General features: G+C 39.0%; 3 protein-coding genes across 3 annotated transcripts; 2 read left to right on the forward strand and 1 right to left on the reverse strand.

The window, feature by feature from the left end:
* The first annotated feature begins 188 nt into the window (after positions 1 to 188).
* On the forward strand, positions 189 to 3,390 carry LOC17898441 (probable splicing factor 3A subunit 1). Its single transcript, XM_023776958.1, has 3 exons — positions 189 to 337; positions 599 to 2,702; positions 2,787 to 3,390. Exons 2-3 carry the CDS (start codon positions 603 to 605, stop codon positions 3,045 to 3,047), a joined length of 2,361 nt encoding a protein of 786 aa, XP_023632726.1. The 5' UTR covers positions 189 to 337; positions 599 to 602; the 3' UTR covers positions 3,048 to 3,390.
* Positions 3,391 to 4,644: 1,254 nt separating this feature from the next.
* LOC17896676 (sodium/hydrogen exchanger 8) lies at positions 4,645 to 9,838 on the reverse strand. Its single transcript, XM_023776959.1, has 19 exons — positions 9,601 to 9,838; positions 9,321 to 9,371; positions 9,127 to 9,218; positions 8,958 to 9,035; positions 8,715 to 8,872; positions 8,532 to 8,633; positions 8,337 to 8,454; positions 8,209 to 8,261; positions 8,066 to 8,131; positions 7,920 to 7,964; positions 7,706 to 7,758; positions 7,341 to 7,525; positions 7,145 to 7,189; positions 6,961 to 7,068; positions 6,399 to 6,627; positions 6,006 to 6,308; positions 5,700 to 5,797; positions 5,467 to 5,598; positions 4,645 to 5,381 (listed from the first exon to the last, which is right to left on the reverse strand). Exons 1-19 carry the CDS (start codon positions 9,818 to 9,820, stop codon positions 5,247 to 5,249), a joined length of 2,271 nt encoding a protein of 756 aa, XP_023632727.1. The 5' UTR covers positions 9,821 to 9,838; the 3' UTR covers positions 4,645 to 5,246.
* A 1,120-nt stretch (positions 9,839 to 10,958) lies between these two features.
* LOC17897107 (transmembrane 9 superfamily member 2) lies at positions 10,959 to 13,900 on the forward strand. The gene is made up of 7 exons (XM_006307008.2): positions 10,959 to 11,167; positions 11,453 to 11,493; positions 11,635 to 12,220; positions 12,306 to 12,443; positions 12,555 to 12,711; positions 12,801 to 13,285; positions 13,376 to 13,900. The coding sequence occupies exons 1-7, from the start codon at positions 11,016 to 11,018 to the stop codon at positions 13,593 to 13,595; spliced, it is 1,779 nt and encodes a 592-aa protein (XP_006307070.1). The 5' UTR covers positions 10,959 to 11,015; the 3' UTR covers positions 13,596 to 13,900.
* The last annotated feature ends 259 nt before the right edge of the window (positions 13,901 to 14,159 follow it).

Consider the following 14,159-nt stretch of genomic DNA (forward strand, 5'->3'; position numbering starts at 1 on the left):
GAAAAACATGATTAGCCAAAAAATACTGAAGAAAGGTTGGATTAAACTACGTATTTCATTCAATTCACACTCAATGTTCATCTAATTTCAAAAGTCGGATCCAAAGCTTTCTACCGAATTTCGAGCCCGTTAAAGGCCCATAAGCCAACAGAATTAGAGTTTCGTTCATAAATCCTAGGGCTCATTTTCATTTTCATTTTCTGGTTTGGCTTCTGTAATTTTCTATCGATCTTCATCAAATCGTCTTTGTAAATTTCACATCTCGTGCTGATTCGCGCTCCGCTTCTTCCCGACGTCACGGTGGTTCTCGCGGCGAGGCTGTTCCTTACCGGCTGAGGTACGGTCTTTCTTATATCTCTCCAAACCCTAAGCTGTGCTTCTCCCCGTCGTCGATTACTTCTTCTTTTCCTCCTATCATTCTCTTTCTCTCGCATCTTAGTTTCTAGGATTTATACCTTCTCTCAATTGAAGTACTCAATAGTTTTTGCTATTTTTAGTTACTCTTTATCAATCCATTCCAGTAGAATTGGTAGTTTCTAGAACAAATGAATTAGGTCGAGATAAGTTAATCCTAAACTTTGATATATTTTGGTTGCAGAATAATGTTGAGTTCGATGGAGATATTGCCACTGGAGGCTCCTCCTACCGATGGGAACTTAGGTCCACTGCCTCCTTCGCAGCTAACAGATCAGGAAGTCGAAGAGAGGGAGTTGCAAGCAGAGCAAAACAACTCAAATCATGCTCCTGCGGCTGTTGCCACTCACACTAGGACTATCGGTATCATTCATCCACCTCCTGATATCAGAACTATTGTCGAGAAAACGGCTCAGTTTGTTTCGAAAAACGGGTTGGAGTTTGAAAAGAGGATTATAGCCAGTAACGAAAAGAATGCTAAATTCAACTTTTTGAAGAGCGTAGATCCTTATCATGCCTTTTACCAGCATAAGCTCACTGAATACCGTGCTCAGAATAAAGACGGAGCTCAGGGTACTGATGATTCAGATGGTACAGATCATCCCCAACTTGATGCTGCAGCTACTGCTGCCGATGAGTCTGAAGCAGGTGATGCACAACCTGACCTTCAGGCTCAGTTTAGGATTCCTCCTAAGCCTCTAGAACCTCCAGAGCCTGAGAAGTATACAGTTAGACTTCCTGAAGGGATCACAGGTGAGGAGCTTGATATTATTAAGCTCACTGCCCAGTTCGTGGCACGGAATGGGAAGTCGTTTTTAACGGGGTTGACGACTAGAGAGAACAACAATCTTCAGTTTCAGTTTATTAAGCCAACGCATAGCATGTTCACTTTTTTTACTTCTCTGGTTGATGCGTATTCCGAAGTATTAATGCCTCCCAAAGATTTGAAAGAAAAGTTGAGAAAGAGTGCTGCTGATTTGACTACCGTTCTTGAGCGTTGTTTGCATCGTCTTGAATGGGATCGTTCCCAGGAGCAGCAGAAGAAGAAAGAAGAGGATGAGAAAGAGCAGGAGCGGGTGCAGATGGCTATGATTGATTGGCATGATTTTGCGGTTGTTGAGTCTATAGATTTTGCGGATGAGGAAGATGAAGAGTTGCCACCGCCTATGACACTTGACGAGGTGATAAGGAGGAGCAAAGTATCTGCGATGGAAGAAGATGAAATTGTTGAGCCTGGAAAGGAGGTTGAAATGGAAATGGACGAAGAAGAAGTTAAGCTTGTTGCAGAAGGAATGAGAGCAGCAAACCTAGAAGAGAATGTTAAGATTGAAAATATACATGACGAAGAAGCACCTATGCGAATTGTTAAGAACTGGAAGAGGCCAGAAGACAGGATCCCGACGGAAAGAGATCCAACTAAAGTTGTTATATCACCAATTACTGGCGAATTGATTCCCATTAACGAGATGTCTGAGCACATGCGAATTTCCCTTATTGATCCTAAATTTAAAGAGCAGAAGGATCGGATGTTTGCTAAGATTCGTGAGACCACACTTGCACAGGATGATGAAATTGCTAAAAACATTGTTGGGTTGGCCCGCCTGCGTCCTGATATCTTTGGAACAACCGAAGAAGAAGTCTCAAATGCTGTAAAAGCAGAGATTGAGAAGAAGAAAGATGAGCAGCCAAAGCAAGTAATATGGGATGGTCACACAGGAAGTATCGGTCGCACAGCAAACCAAGCCTTGACTCAGAACGCTAATGGAGAGGAGCAAGGTGATGGTGTTTATGGAGATCCCAATAGCTTCCCTGGTCCAGCTGCTCTTCCGCCTCCTCGACCAGGTGTCCCAACAGTCCGGCCACTGCCACCACCTGCTAATCTCGCCTTGAACCTCCCTCGTCCTCCTCCTACTGTTCAGTACCCTGGTGTACTGAGGCCACTTGGTGTTCCAATGATGCAGCCAATGCATCAGCAACACCAGCTCTCAATGCCTGGGCCACCTGGACACCCTTCAATGATGATGAACCGACCACCACAAATGCAGTCTGGTATGCCTGTGCCGCCTCCACCAGGATCTCAGTTTCCTCATATGCAAGTTCCTAGACCTTATGGTCAGCATCCACCACCTCCAATGGGGATGATGCAACCACCATCTATGCCTGGGATGCCTCCTCCCCCACCACCCTCGGAGGCACCACCACCTCTTCCGGAGGAGCCTGAGCCAAAGAGACAAAAGTTCGACGAGTCAGCCCTTGTTCCAGAAGACCAGTTTCTTGCTCAGCATCCGGTAATGTGTTTTTCAGACTCTTGAATTTTCTTATCCATTTTTCTTCCCCCTGAGTTGTGTCTCACCTGTTTTATACATTTTCAGGGTTCGGCTACAATCAGGATTTCTGTGCCAAACGCGGAAGATGGGCCGCAAGTCATTGAGATCACAGTGCAGTCGTTGTCCGAAAATGTGGGAAGTTTGAAGGAGAAAATAGCTGGGGAGACACAAACTCCTGCAAACAAACAGAAGTTAAGTGGAAAAGCTGGGTTCTTAAAGGACAACATGTCGCTTGCACATTACAATGTTGGAGCAGGAGAAATTCTGACATTGTCTATGAGGGAACGTGGTGGGAGAAAGAGATAGAGACCGCTGGTTGACGCAGGGAAATGCTTTTAATCTCTTAATTCTTCTTTAGATGTTTGAATTTGGTGGCCAAAACTATATGTACTGCGCTTTTCGTTGTTTACACATGTTCTCTCTTGGCTCATCATATTTCTAATGTCTATGGAGTTCCAGACGAAGAAGAAAGATTATTACTGACTTAAACTTGTTTTGGATTTGCAGCTAGTTCTGAGGCAACGTTTTGGCTCTGTAATGTTAAAAAAAAAAGCAAAAAACTTATGTGATACTTTGCTTTACTTTTTGTCTTTCTGTGTTCTTACTCTGGTAAAGCTTTTTTAGTGTAGTTTGGTTTCTCTTCTCTGTAGGTATAACATGCGGATGCTGATTTACTTTTTTTCCAAGGGCTGATCATTGTTAAAGGTACGCAATTACCATTGTTAAGATGTTAATTGAAACATTGAGAACCTTTCTAGGCTTTGAACGTAGGGTTTTTTTCCTATATTTACTGTAGTTGTGGTTTGGTTTGCAAATACGCGTCACATCTCACTTTGACTTCTCTGGGCCTTACCTTAGACCGATGAATCAATGTATTTGTACATCTTATAGTCTTCTTACACACTTTAGTTTTTTTCTGGTTTTCTTATAAAAACTCATGTAGTCATCATCTAGTTTGTCTACAAAAGTTTTTGCAAGATTCGAATGTTCCAGAAATCAATTATTGTATCTATTTTTAGATCTAACATCTACATATTTTGAAACTTGTAACTTAGTTGGGCCTTCATGATAAACCCGAGATGAAGCTAATTTCCAAACCGGAATATCTAATTTCATTTTAACTGGGACTGAAGACTTCAGTCGGAAGTATGTCTTGTAAACTGTAAAGTAAAAGATAAACTGCGTTTGAACTTTGAAACAATAGCCGAAGACGATAGGGATTAGGGAGCCACCAAACTGCTAATTATAAGCATAAGCTATAAGTTTGCTTATTTCCTGTAATCTTTGTTGCTTAACAACGCTACACGAGTCATAACAGATGGGTAATCTTGAAACCCTGAGAAAAATAAGAGAAAGAGTAGAAAAACCAAGTCACATTAACAAAGTGGCTAATACATGAACTATTATAACAATTTTAAAATGCCCTCTTGAGTGGCTCTGAAATCATCGTCTTTGACTTAATTGAAAAACAAAACAGAGCATGGGGTTCTAATTTCAATCTAACTGGGTTTGGTTTGGTCCTAAACGTCCCTCAAGGCTTGATGGTTTCAAGAGAAGGTGTGACATAAGATGATCGGAGACATGATGAAGTATTTTTACGAGAAGAGAAACAAAGACAAGAAAAGAAGACAACTCTCACAACTCTTCTTAGAACTTGTCCTCTCTTTGGAACTAGACAAGCTTCTCTTTCACCCATCTCTCCCTCTCTTTCTAGCCGGTTTATTTTGGCTTGGTTTGGTTTAGTATGTTAGAGATGATGCTGATGATGATGTGTCTTGCAAGCTGGAACTGCCGACGTGAGTCTAATATAGTGAAGAGTTGGAGAGACAAAAGACCGCGTGAAGAACCTTAAGACGCGTTGGCTCGTTCTATATATATTTGTTTTTCTTCCTCTTGCAAATTCTTTTTTTTTTTTTTTTTTTTCCTCTTGCAAATTCATTTATATAAATTGATTACTTGTTACATTTTTGGGATTTATATCTGTTGCATATAAGTTGATTAATATAGGTTTAAAGTGGTCACTGTTCAGAGTTTGAAGTAGTCATAGACTTTTCTTTCTTTGGTTCCAAGTTAACGCGTTTTTGGCTTCAAGAGCGACCGGTTTTGGTTTTTCGTTTCTATTTTATTTCCCTTTTTGGATTTTAATCATACCTTATTTTCATTGTCTGTACTGTAGAAATCTTTATTCATATATGATACTGTATAAAGAAGTAATGAGATGCTTTATGCCTTTATTATCGTAAACATTATAATTAACTTGTACAAATTATTGATGGAGAATCGCTTATATTATACAGTTTCCCCTTGAATTAATTGATTTACATGTAAAAGCATACCAACGAGTTCATGAACTCGATACTGAAACGAAAAAACATGTAAAACGTATATGAAAGGATTATGATTGGTTATCGAAAAAGAAGAGTAAAAGAACATTAGTTCCTGACTCGTACTGAAACCTGAGTCTACTCTTCGAGTTGATTCTGACAAGAAAACTTAAAAAAAGTCTCATGACAGTGTCTCGCCCGTGGCCAAACTCCTGAAGCTTGAGCGATCTTTCAATAACGGATTGCTGGCGAGAAAATCTTCTATATTTGGAAGTTTTAGTAAAGGAGGATTTCTCAAAAGCTTCTTCAAGTCAGACTAAAGAGGGAAAGAGATAGAGAGAGAGAGGGATTAGCTAGCATGTGGCAAAAACATTAAGGAGAAAGAAGCTAGAGTTAAGTACCTGAACAACATCTTGAAGATGAGAAACTTCTTTTCCCTCTAACATCCCAACCTTCTCGAGGTTCTTGATATAACCATTTAGATGATTCAGCACATAATGTGTTACTTGTCTTGTTTTCAAAACACTCAAAACCTGACAAATTTTATGGCTAACATCAGTTTGTCTTGTTTTCAAAAGACAAGTTAATCCTGACAAAATTTAAGGGTTACAAAAAAAACTTAATGGTCTCAAACCTGAGGAAATGAAACACGGACATCTTCCAAGAACTGTTTTGCCTCTACTCCTTCCACCTCACTTTCACTTATTACAGTAGAAGCTATGTTACTGTTACCTATGTAAGTAAAATAATATAAGCTAAGAGACAGATGGAATTGGAAGTTTAGTTAACGCTCAGTTGAGCTACATGGAGTACCGATAAAGAAGAAATCATGAAGGACGAATTCATTTGAGGGGCATATATAGTCTTTATTTTCTGAAATTTTATGTAGCCTCTTAACGAATAGAAACATAGAGATATAACAGAACAGAGGGGTGCATACCTAGAAAGTCATACAAAGTCTGTCGCGCAATCCTGTGGGCACGGAGAAACGCAGAGGAAATGTAACAAGCAGATTCCAGTCTTTCAACGATTAAATGCGTGACAAACTTGCGTGGGATAAATCTTGATTGAAGAAACTTGTAATAATTTGGGAAATGAACATGCGGTTTTAAACCCCTCCAATCACATAAAGAATTGGTATAAACAAGGTCAAGTGCTTCATCTACTGATCGCATCAAAACATTGGCAGTGCTGCGTGTTATTCTCCCATCATCAAGCATCTCCCAGTAAGCTGCCTGGACACCTGATACAGGGAAGAGTTTCGAATCAATAGCTACTTTCGCAACAACAATAATTTGATAACCAGACAATTTTCATACACATGGTGAATTACCATTTAAAAAGCGTATACGCATGTCCATTATCTTAATAGGGTCAAGATTTCCAGCTTCATACTCATTGTAAGGATTAACTTTTCCCCCATCTAAATCTTTCAAGCTTGAAACATGTCTTGTAACCGTAGGCCAGTCAGCAGATCCAAGCTCCTCGTCATCTCCTAGATTTTCAAAAGCTTTTAATGCGGTGTTCATCATTTCACACTTTGTATACTCTAATATTCGTTTCTGTCAATAGAAAACATAAAACCAGAAAGAAAAGATAATCATTATATTTCTGTAGCAGTAGTTGTGAACATTGGGCGGGCAAGTACATTTCAAGGATCAGTGACAGATTCCTAATCAAGTTGAACCCAATCTTCAACTACCTATTAACGGTTGGTAAACACACAAACTTAAAGCTAATTTACCCACACCGGTAGAAGGATACTGTCACTTGTGCATGTGTGAGTACAAACACAGATGATCAGAGATTCCATTATCTACCAAAGTTAGAGACATGTATTTGCTTCTAAAATTCGAAAATTAGCAACAAAGAGAATATAGGACTAACATCCTGACCTTGCCGGGTGTTAACATGTCCATCCGAAGAAAGTGCAAGAGTAATTGGGTAGTGGATCCATTAACAACCAAAGTTAGGAAAACAATCCCACCTGTGAAGAACAGAAACTGCAAAACAGCTAAACAAATGAAGATTACAATAAGAGCGTCAAAAAACTAGTTCATCCTGTGTTTCAAAACTCACCCTTGTTCCCGTCTCCGAACTGAGATATACATTTCCACTTGATTGCTGAATCATATGACCAAGAGCTAGCGTATGTCAGAGATAAGGAAATCGGAACATATATATATATATATATATATATATAAAGATCTGAAAACCATATAATTGGTAGATATTGCTCTTGCATGATTAAATCGACCATTTCTTCAGGACTCACTTTTACAGATAGAGCGAGTGATAGTGACACAGCACCCCTTAACCCAGACCACGTGAGTATGATGGATTCCTTCCAGTTCAAGCCATAGCCAAAACGGCATAACAATGGGTACAGAACTCCAACCACGACACAGCGGGAAAGTTGGACATACAAATATAAGAGGAAAAGAAACCCCCACGAGATACCTGAGATAAGTTTTATGAGTCATGATTCATGAATGATGTATGCCAAAAAGGAAATTAGTGATGTATCCAGGGCAAACAGATACTTTTCACGTCATCCTCTCCAGTCTCTATTGACAGAATAATCACGACGGACAGAATAGAATAAAAACAAAAATCCAAACATAAAATGTGAAGGGGCACCATCATAAGATATTTTCCGACCGCTAAGAACGCCTTCAGCAATAATAACTCCACTGCAATTCAAACGAGAAAAGCATGCAGTGTAACTGTATCAATCGCCTTGAACATTGACTGCAATATAGTTCTGCTGGAGGATGGATAAAAGAGAAGTAGCTATATATTCTTTGTAAAACATTAACTTTCTGTTTTTGAATCTAACCAGACAACTTCATACCTGAGTATAAAAACTAATGTATTTGCAATATAAGCGACCATTTCCCTACAAAAGTTAAAGGAAAGTCATATACTTATAAAACTAATACATTCATAGGCATATTTTTCGTTCTTATGATGACAAAGGAACTCTGAGGTGTGAAATACCAAAAGTGATGCAAACTCTGGAGACTCTCACCCTTAACTGCTGTCCTTGCGAATGCAGCAAAAAACCTATAAAAATTATTTTAGTAATAATGGACTTTTAGCACTATAACAATAGAAAGAAGGGATAATTTACTACAACTTACATCCCCAAAATCATCACAGTCAAAATTCCAGATACCCCAGCCCATTCTTGAGCCTGTACATGGTAGATAAGTCTCAGGTTTCTAGAGATTGAGGATTCCAGCATTGGAGGCTAAGGTGTGGAGCATACAGTGTAATACGCGAAATAGCTCACTGAAAGTGTTACAGTGATCTGAACCACTATATCATTAAATACGAATTTAAGCCAAATAACTGACGCAATTCCAAAAGCTAGACCAATGCCTACACTAAAAAACAGACCAACATAACATGAGAGAAAAGACACCAACACATAATACCACTAAGAAGGGTAAGAAGTCCATACGCTCCGAATGAGTTTTGGACAAGAAATTTGATTATGGAACCCCAATCAGAGTTCTGCCCCATCACCATCTTGAAGAATAACTGAAAGACCACAACTGATACCCTGAATTTTAAACCAACAAAGCTTGAGCATAAATGAAATAAGATCACCTTGGTGCTAAACATAAGAGTTTAACATGATTACCCATCATTCATCAGAGATTCCCCGTCAATTAAAGTGGTCATTTTCTTACTAGCACCAAGCTCCTTAAGTAGAGCAACAACAGCCACGGGGTCGGTAGCTCCTAGAAGACCTCCAAGCAACAATGATGTTTTCCAGTCCCAGTTATATGGAAAAGTAAGCTACAAAATTATAACTCCAAAAATTGTAACTTAATGGAAGGTCAATCAATTCACAGTCCAAAAAACGTTAGAAGCTAGTTAGTACCTTTATAAGAGCTCCAAGACAAAAGGTAGAAATCAGAACTCCAGGGCCAGCAAGCAGAACCATTTGCCCCATACACCTCTACCAATGATGTAGATAACAATCAATCGCAGGAACCAAAACAGATAAAGAAGTATAGCTTAATCCACAAACTTAGGGAAAGTAAAAAAACCTTGATCTGGTGCACATCCATGGAGAATGAGCTCTCGAAAAGAAGAGCAGGGAGAAAAACAGCCAAAAGTAGGTCAGGGTTAATATCATTCCCTGTAAAATTCCCATTGCAGCTGTAAATAATTTCTGAAAGGCCATAATTTGCAGCTCGTAATCTAACAGTGTAGAGCTAAGAAAAAGATAAGAGTAGCTTACAGATACGAATTCCATTGCCAATCTTCCCAAGGTTATGCTTAGTTCCATATTCTGCAGAAACAAAATCCAAAGTTTACTACTTTACTAATCTTTTCTTCTTAAGAAAATTGAAACTGAGCTACACTGATAATAGAAAATAGAAACAAGACAAGGAATTTGAAAACACTTGTCAATTCCAAATTCCACGAATGAGGAAACTCAATTACTCACGTCGGCTTATAAGGTATTAGAGAACAAAAAAAGCAATAAAATAGAGCTTGGAAGAGCATAGGAATCGAACCTAGGGATCCGAGAACGATTCCGATTACGAGGAGAACGACGGTGTACGGAACTCTAGTGCCATTAAACAGTTGTCTACACGCGGTTCCGAGAACCAGCGAAGCTCCCGCGAAAATAACAGCATCCACAGGATTAGAATCGTACTCTGCTGAATACGAAGTAGAGGACATTGCTATCTCCGGTGACCTGTACGGCATGTCCCCGCCGATTATACTCGTCATCTCCGTTTACAACTTGTTGTTCTGTGTGATGGACAACAACAAAAATACTGACTGGTTAAAGAGTGTGTTTTGTAATACCGGTCTTGTACGGTTTAGAGGTTAACTCGACACTCGTTAGTCGTTTGAGTTGGTTTATGGTATTTCTTATTGAATTACTAAAGATTTATATAATACCCGAATCAAATGAGAGATTGGGAGGACATACATATACATAAGTTTACGAAACCCAAACGATCAAACAAAGTTAACCGGAGTTGGTTTTTTTGTTTGCTCCATAGTCCAAATCCCATGGCATCGGCATGGATGATGGACCTTGCCTGATCAAAACTATACATGCCCATAAACGATGCCCATAAACGATGCACGTTGTGCATCTCTCTATATATATATATGTATCATTGATTAAAATGGTTTAATTATTAGACCATGACGTGAGATCATGCAAAGCAATTACGTACAATAATGCACGTATCATCATATATAAATATTGATTACTACAGTATATTGAAATTGTAAATTGATATAATATTTAAGTATCATGTAAACATCATCACTCGTCGTTCTTCATCTTCTCTACAAAACAGAGTAGCTAGGAAAAAAAGGAACAGTCACCTCGAACATCTAGTAATAATAGTAAATCTTTAGTACGTAATATCTTCAAGACAATATGCATGTATGTATGTATGTAGTAATAGAAACATGAATGTTGACTAATACAGTCAGATTTTCGAACCAAGAAATGAACACACTAATTAATATAGGTTTGGCAGAACAATTAATTCCCCCGTTGATTTGTGGTTCGTAAAACTTAGATCATATGTTTTCAAAATTCAATATATCCCAATTGAAAGGGTATTATACAGTACTTTATAATTTTACGTCTAGGCACAACATAATAATTAGAAAAGGTTGTCAAAATTCTTACCAAATTGTCTTTTAGACATATATATATACATTTACTTTTAATGTTTGGAGATAATATACAGTTTTATGTATTTTTCTTTTCTCAGGTAATAAAGGGAGAAAAATAATAATAAAATTTATGTGTAGCAAACTTGAGTTTGATTGAAGAAGACTGGTGTGAGTGTGTGTATATAAATATTGTCGTTATTTCCTCCATTTTTTTTTCCTTCTTCTCCCAAATTAAACCAAAAAAAAAAACTCAGATCTCACGATTTGAGCCAAAAAAAATACAATGAGGACACCGACGACGCTGCTCCTTCTTGTTGGAGCTATACTCTTCTCCGGCACCGTCCATGTCAGATCCGATGCCTCCGACCACCGTTACAAGGAAAGAGACACCGTTCCTCTCTACGCCAACAAGGTCGGCCCATTTCACAACCCAAGGTAACTTTCTTATTTTCTTCTAGATCTGATCTTCAGATCTGAGGTTGTATCGGATTCTTAGACCTGAGGACTGAGAAATTGATCACTACATACGATTGATCCAACGAATCTGTTGCTGTTGAGATGAGTAACTAGACCTTGAAATTTGAGTACACGTCCCAAAAAAAAAAAGCGTAATGTTAAATCCATGGAGTGAAAGAAGAAACTAACTACATTTGGATCTCTCTTTATATATGAATACTTTTTGACCCATTCTGGTTTTTGTTCAAATGATGATGATTGCAGTGAGACTTATCGGTATTTTGATCTTCCCTTCTGTATCCCAGGTATGCACTACTGATTTTAACTCCTCATTTCATTTGTTTAATGATAGATCGGACTTTGCTGCCACTGAAATAGCTTAAAGTCTTGTCCTTTCACATTGATTTCGTATGTTTGATTTTGGTCCCATTGGTTTTGATATACAGAGGGTGTGAAAGAGAAGAAGGAAGCTCTTGGCGAGGTTCTGAATGGGGATCGTCTTGTTAGTGCTCCATACAAGCTCAACTTCAGAGAGGAAAAAGAGGGTGAGGTATACTGCAACAAGAAGCTAAGTAAAGAAGAGGTCAAACAGTTCCGAAAGGCTGTTGAGAAGGACTACTACTTCCAGATGTACTATGACGATCTGCCTATCTGGGGATTCATTGGGAAGGTTGACAAGGATATCAAATCGGATCCGAGTGAATACAAATATTTCTTGTACAAGCACATCCAGTTTGAGATTCTATACAACAAGGACCGTGTGATTGAAATCAGTGCCAGGATGGATCCTCATTCGCTTGTGGATCTCACTGAAGACAAGGAAGTCGATGCAGAGTTTATGTACACTGTGAAGTGGAAGGAAACTGAGACTCCTTTTGAGAAAAGGATGGAGAAATACTCTATGTCGTCTTCTCTTCCGCATCACTTGGAAATTCACTGGTTCTCTATTATTAACTCCTGCGTCACTGTCCTTCTTTTGACTGGGTTCCTTGCAACTATCTTGATGCGAGTCCTCAAAAATGATTTCATGAAGTAAGTTTCAGGTTACTCTGTTACACCTCATCGTCAAGTTTTTGCACTTTTTATCTCATCTGAACTTTTTTCTCACACTTAAAAGGTATGCTCAAGACGAGGAAGCTGCTGATGATCAAGAGGAAACTGGATGGAAGTACATTCATGGGGATGTCTTTCGCTTCCCTACTCACAATTCTTTGTTCGCTGCATCGCTCGGTAGTGGCACTCAATTGTTTACGCTGTAAGTCTCTCATAACTCACGTATTTTCTCATCAGGATACACTTTTATCCATATCTGCATATATATCCTATCATAACTAATTGATATTTTCCTTTTATCCACTCTCATCAGCACCGTATTCATCTTCATGCTTGCTCTTGTTGGAGTGTTCTACCCATACAACCGAGGAGCACTATTTACCGCTTTGGTGGTCATCTATGCTCTCACATCTGGTATCGCCGGATACACATCTGCCTCTTTCTACTGCCAACTTGAAGGAAAAAGCTGGGTAAATACTTACACATGACATGAATCCCTTTCTCAAAAACATCTTCAAACGAAACTGAATTAACTTCTTACTTTTTGACATTGTTGCAGGTGAGGAACTTGCTACTCACTGGATGTCTCTTCTGTGGGCCGTTATTCCTAACCTTTTGCTTCCTTAACACTGTAGCCATCACCTATACCGCAACTGCCGCATTACCCTTTGGAACTATTGTGGTAATCGTTCTAATATGGACTTTAGTCACATCGCCTTTACTCGTCTTGGGTGGGATCGCTGGTAAAAACAGCAAAGCGGAGTTCCAAGCACCATGCCGTACAACCAAATATCCCCGAGAGATTCCACCACTCCCTTGGTACAGAAGTGCTATTCCACAGATGGCCATGGCTGGATTTCTTCCTTTCAGTGCCATCTACATTGAGCTTTACTACATTTTTGCAAGTGTCTGGGGTCACCGGATCTACACCATCTACAGCATTCTCTTCATCGTCTTCATCATTCTCATCATCGTCACTGCTTTTATAACCGTTGCCTTGACTTACTTCCAACTGGCTGCTGAAGATCACCAATGGTGGTGGAGGTTGGTTAAACTCAGTGCTCATCATCTGTACTCTTTCTCTCTGATCATTAGAACTTGAGCCTGATTCTTCTCGAAATTTTGTATTTGCAGATCGTTCCTTTGCGGTGGATCGACTGGTTTGTTTATCTACGCATACTGCTTATACTACTACTACGCAAGATCAGACATGTCAGGGTTTATGCAGACCTCGTTTTTCTTTGGATACATGGCTTGCATTTGCTACGGATTCTTCTTAATGCTCGGAACAGTCGGGTTCCGTGCAGCCCTCCTCTTCGTTCGTCACATTTACAGGTCGATCAAATGCGAGTAAGAAGTCTTGGAACCAATATTCTTCTTCTTCTGCTTCTGCCTCGTTACGAATTTTGCTAGAACAAAGAAGATAAAGAGATAGGTTTGGTTAGAAAGAAGAGAGACACAAAAGACAATGTCTGATTTATTGTACTTGGAAAAGCAAGGGGAAAAGTCTCTCTTCTTCTCTCTTTATTTTGGGCTACACAAATTAAAATTACTTGTATCGTTTTTCAACATTTTTCACGTATTGTAAAAGACTATATATTACAACATTTGAATTCGAGTTTCCTTGTATCTAATAAATTTCAAAGACTCCGATTTTTCCCTTGTCAGTTCGCTGTGTCTCTACATATCTTCAGCATATGCTGCACTTTCATCATGTAACGAAGTAAATAAAAATTAATGAATAATTCCATTACTTTTGCTGTACTTGTTTGGATCCAAATTGAAAGATCCAAAGTTTGACGGCAAACAAAAAAACGATACTGAAAGATCCAAAGTTAGATTTTTGGTTCATGGGGAAACTAAATAATTACTGACACACAAGGCTTCCATGGGCCTAACTATAAAATATAGGCCCAAC

The sequence above is a fragment of the Capsella rubella genome, unplaced genomic scaffold (assembly GCF_000375325.1).
Source record: "Capsella rubella cultivar Monte Gargano unplaced genomic scaffold, Caprub1_0 scaffold_1, whole genome shotgun sequence".
Taxonomy (NCBI): Eukaryota; Viridiplantae; Streptophyta; class Magnoliopsida; order Brassicales; family Brassicaceae; genus Capsella; species Capsella rubella.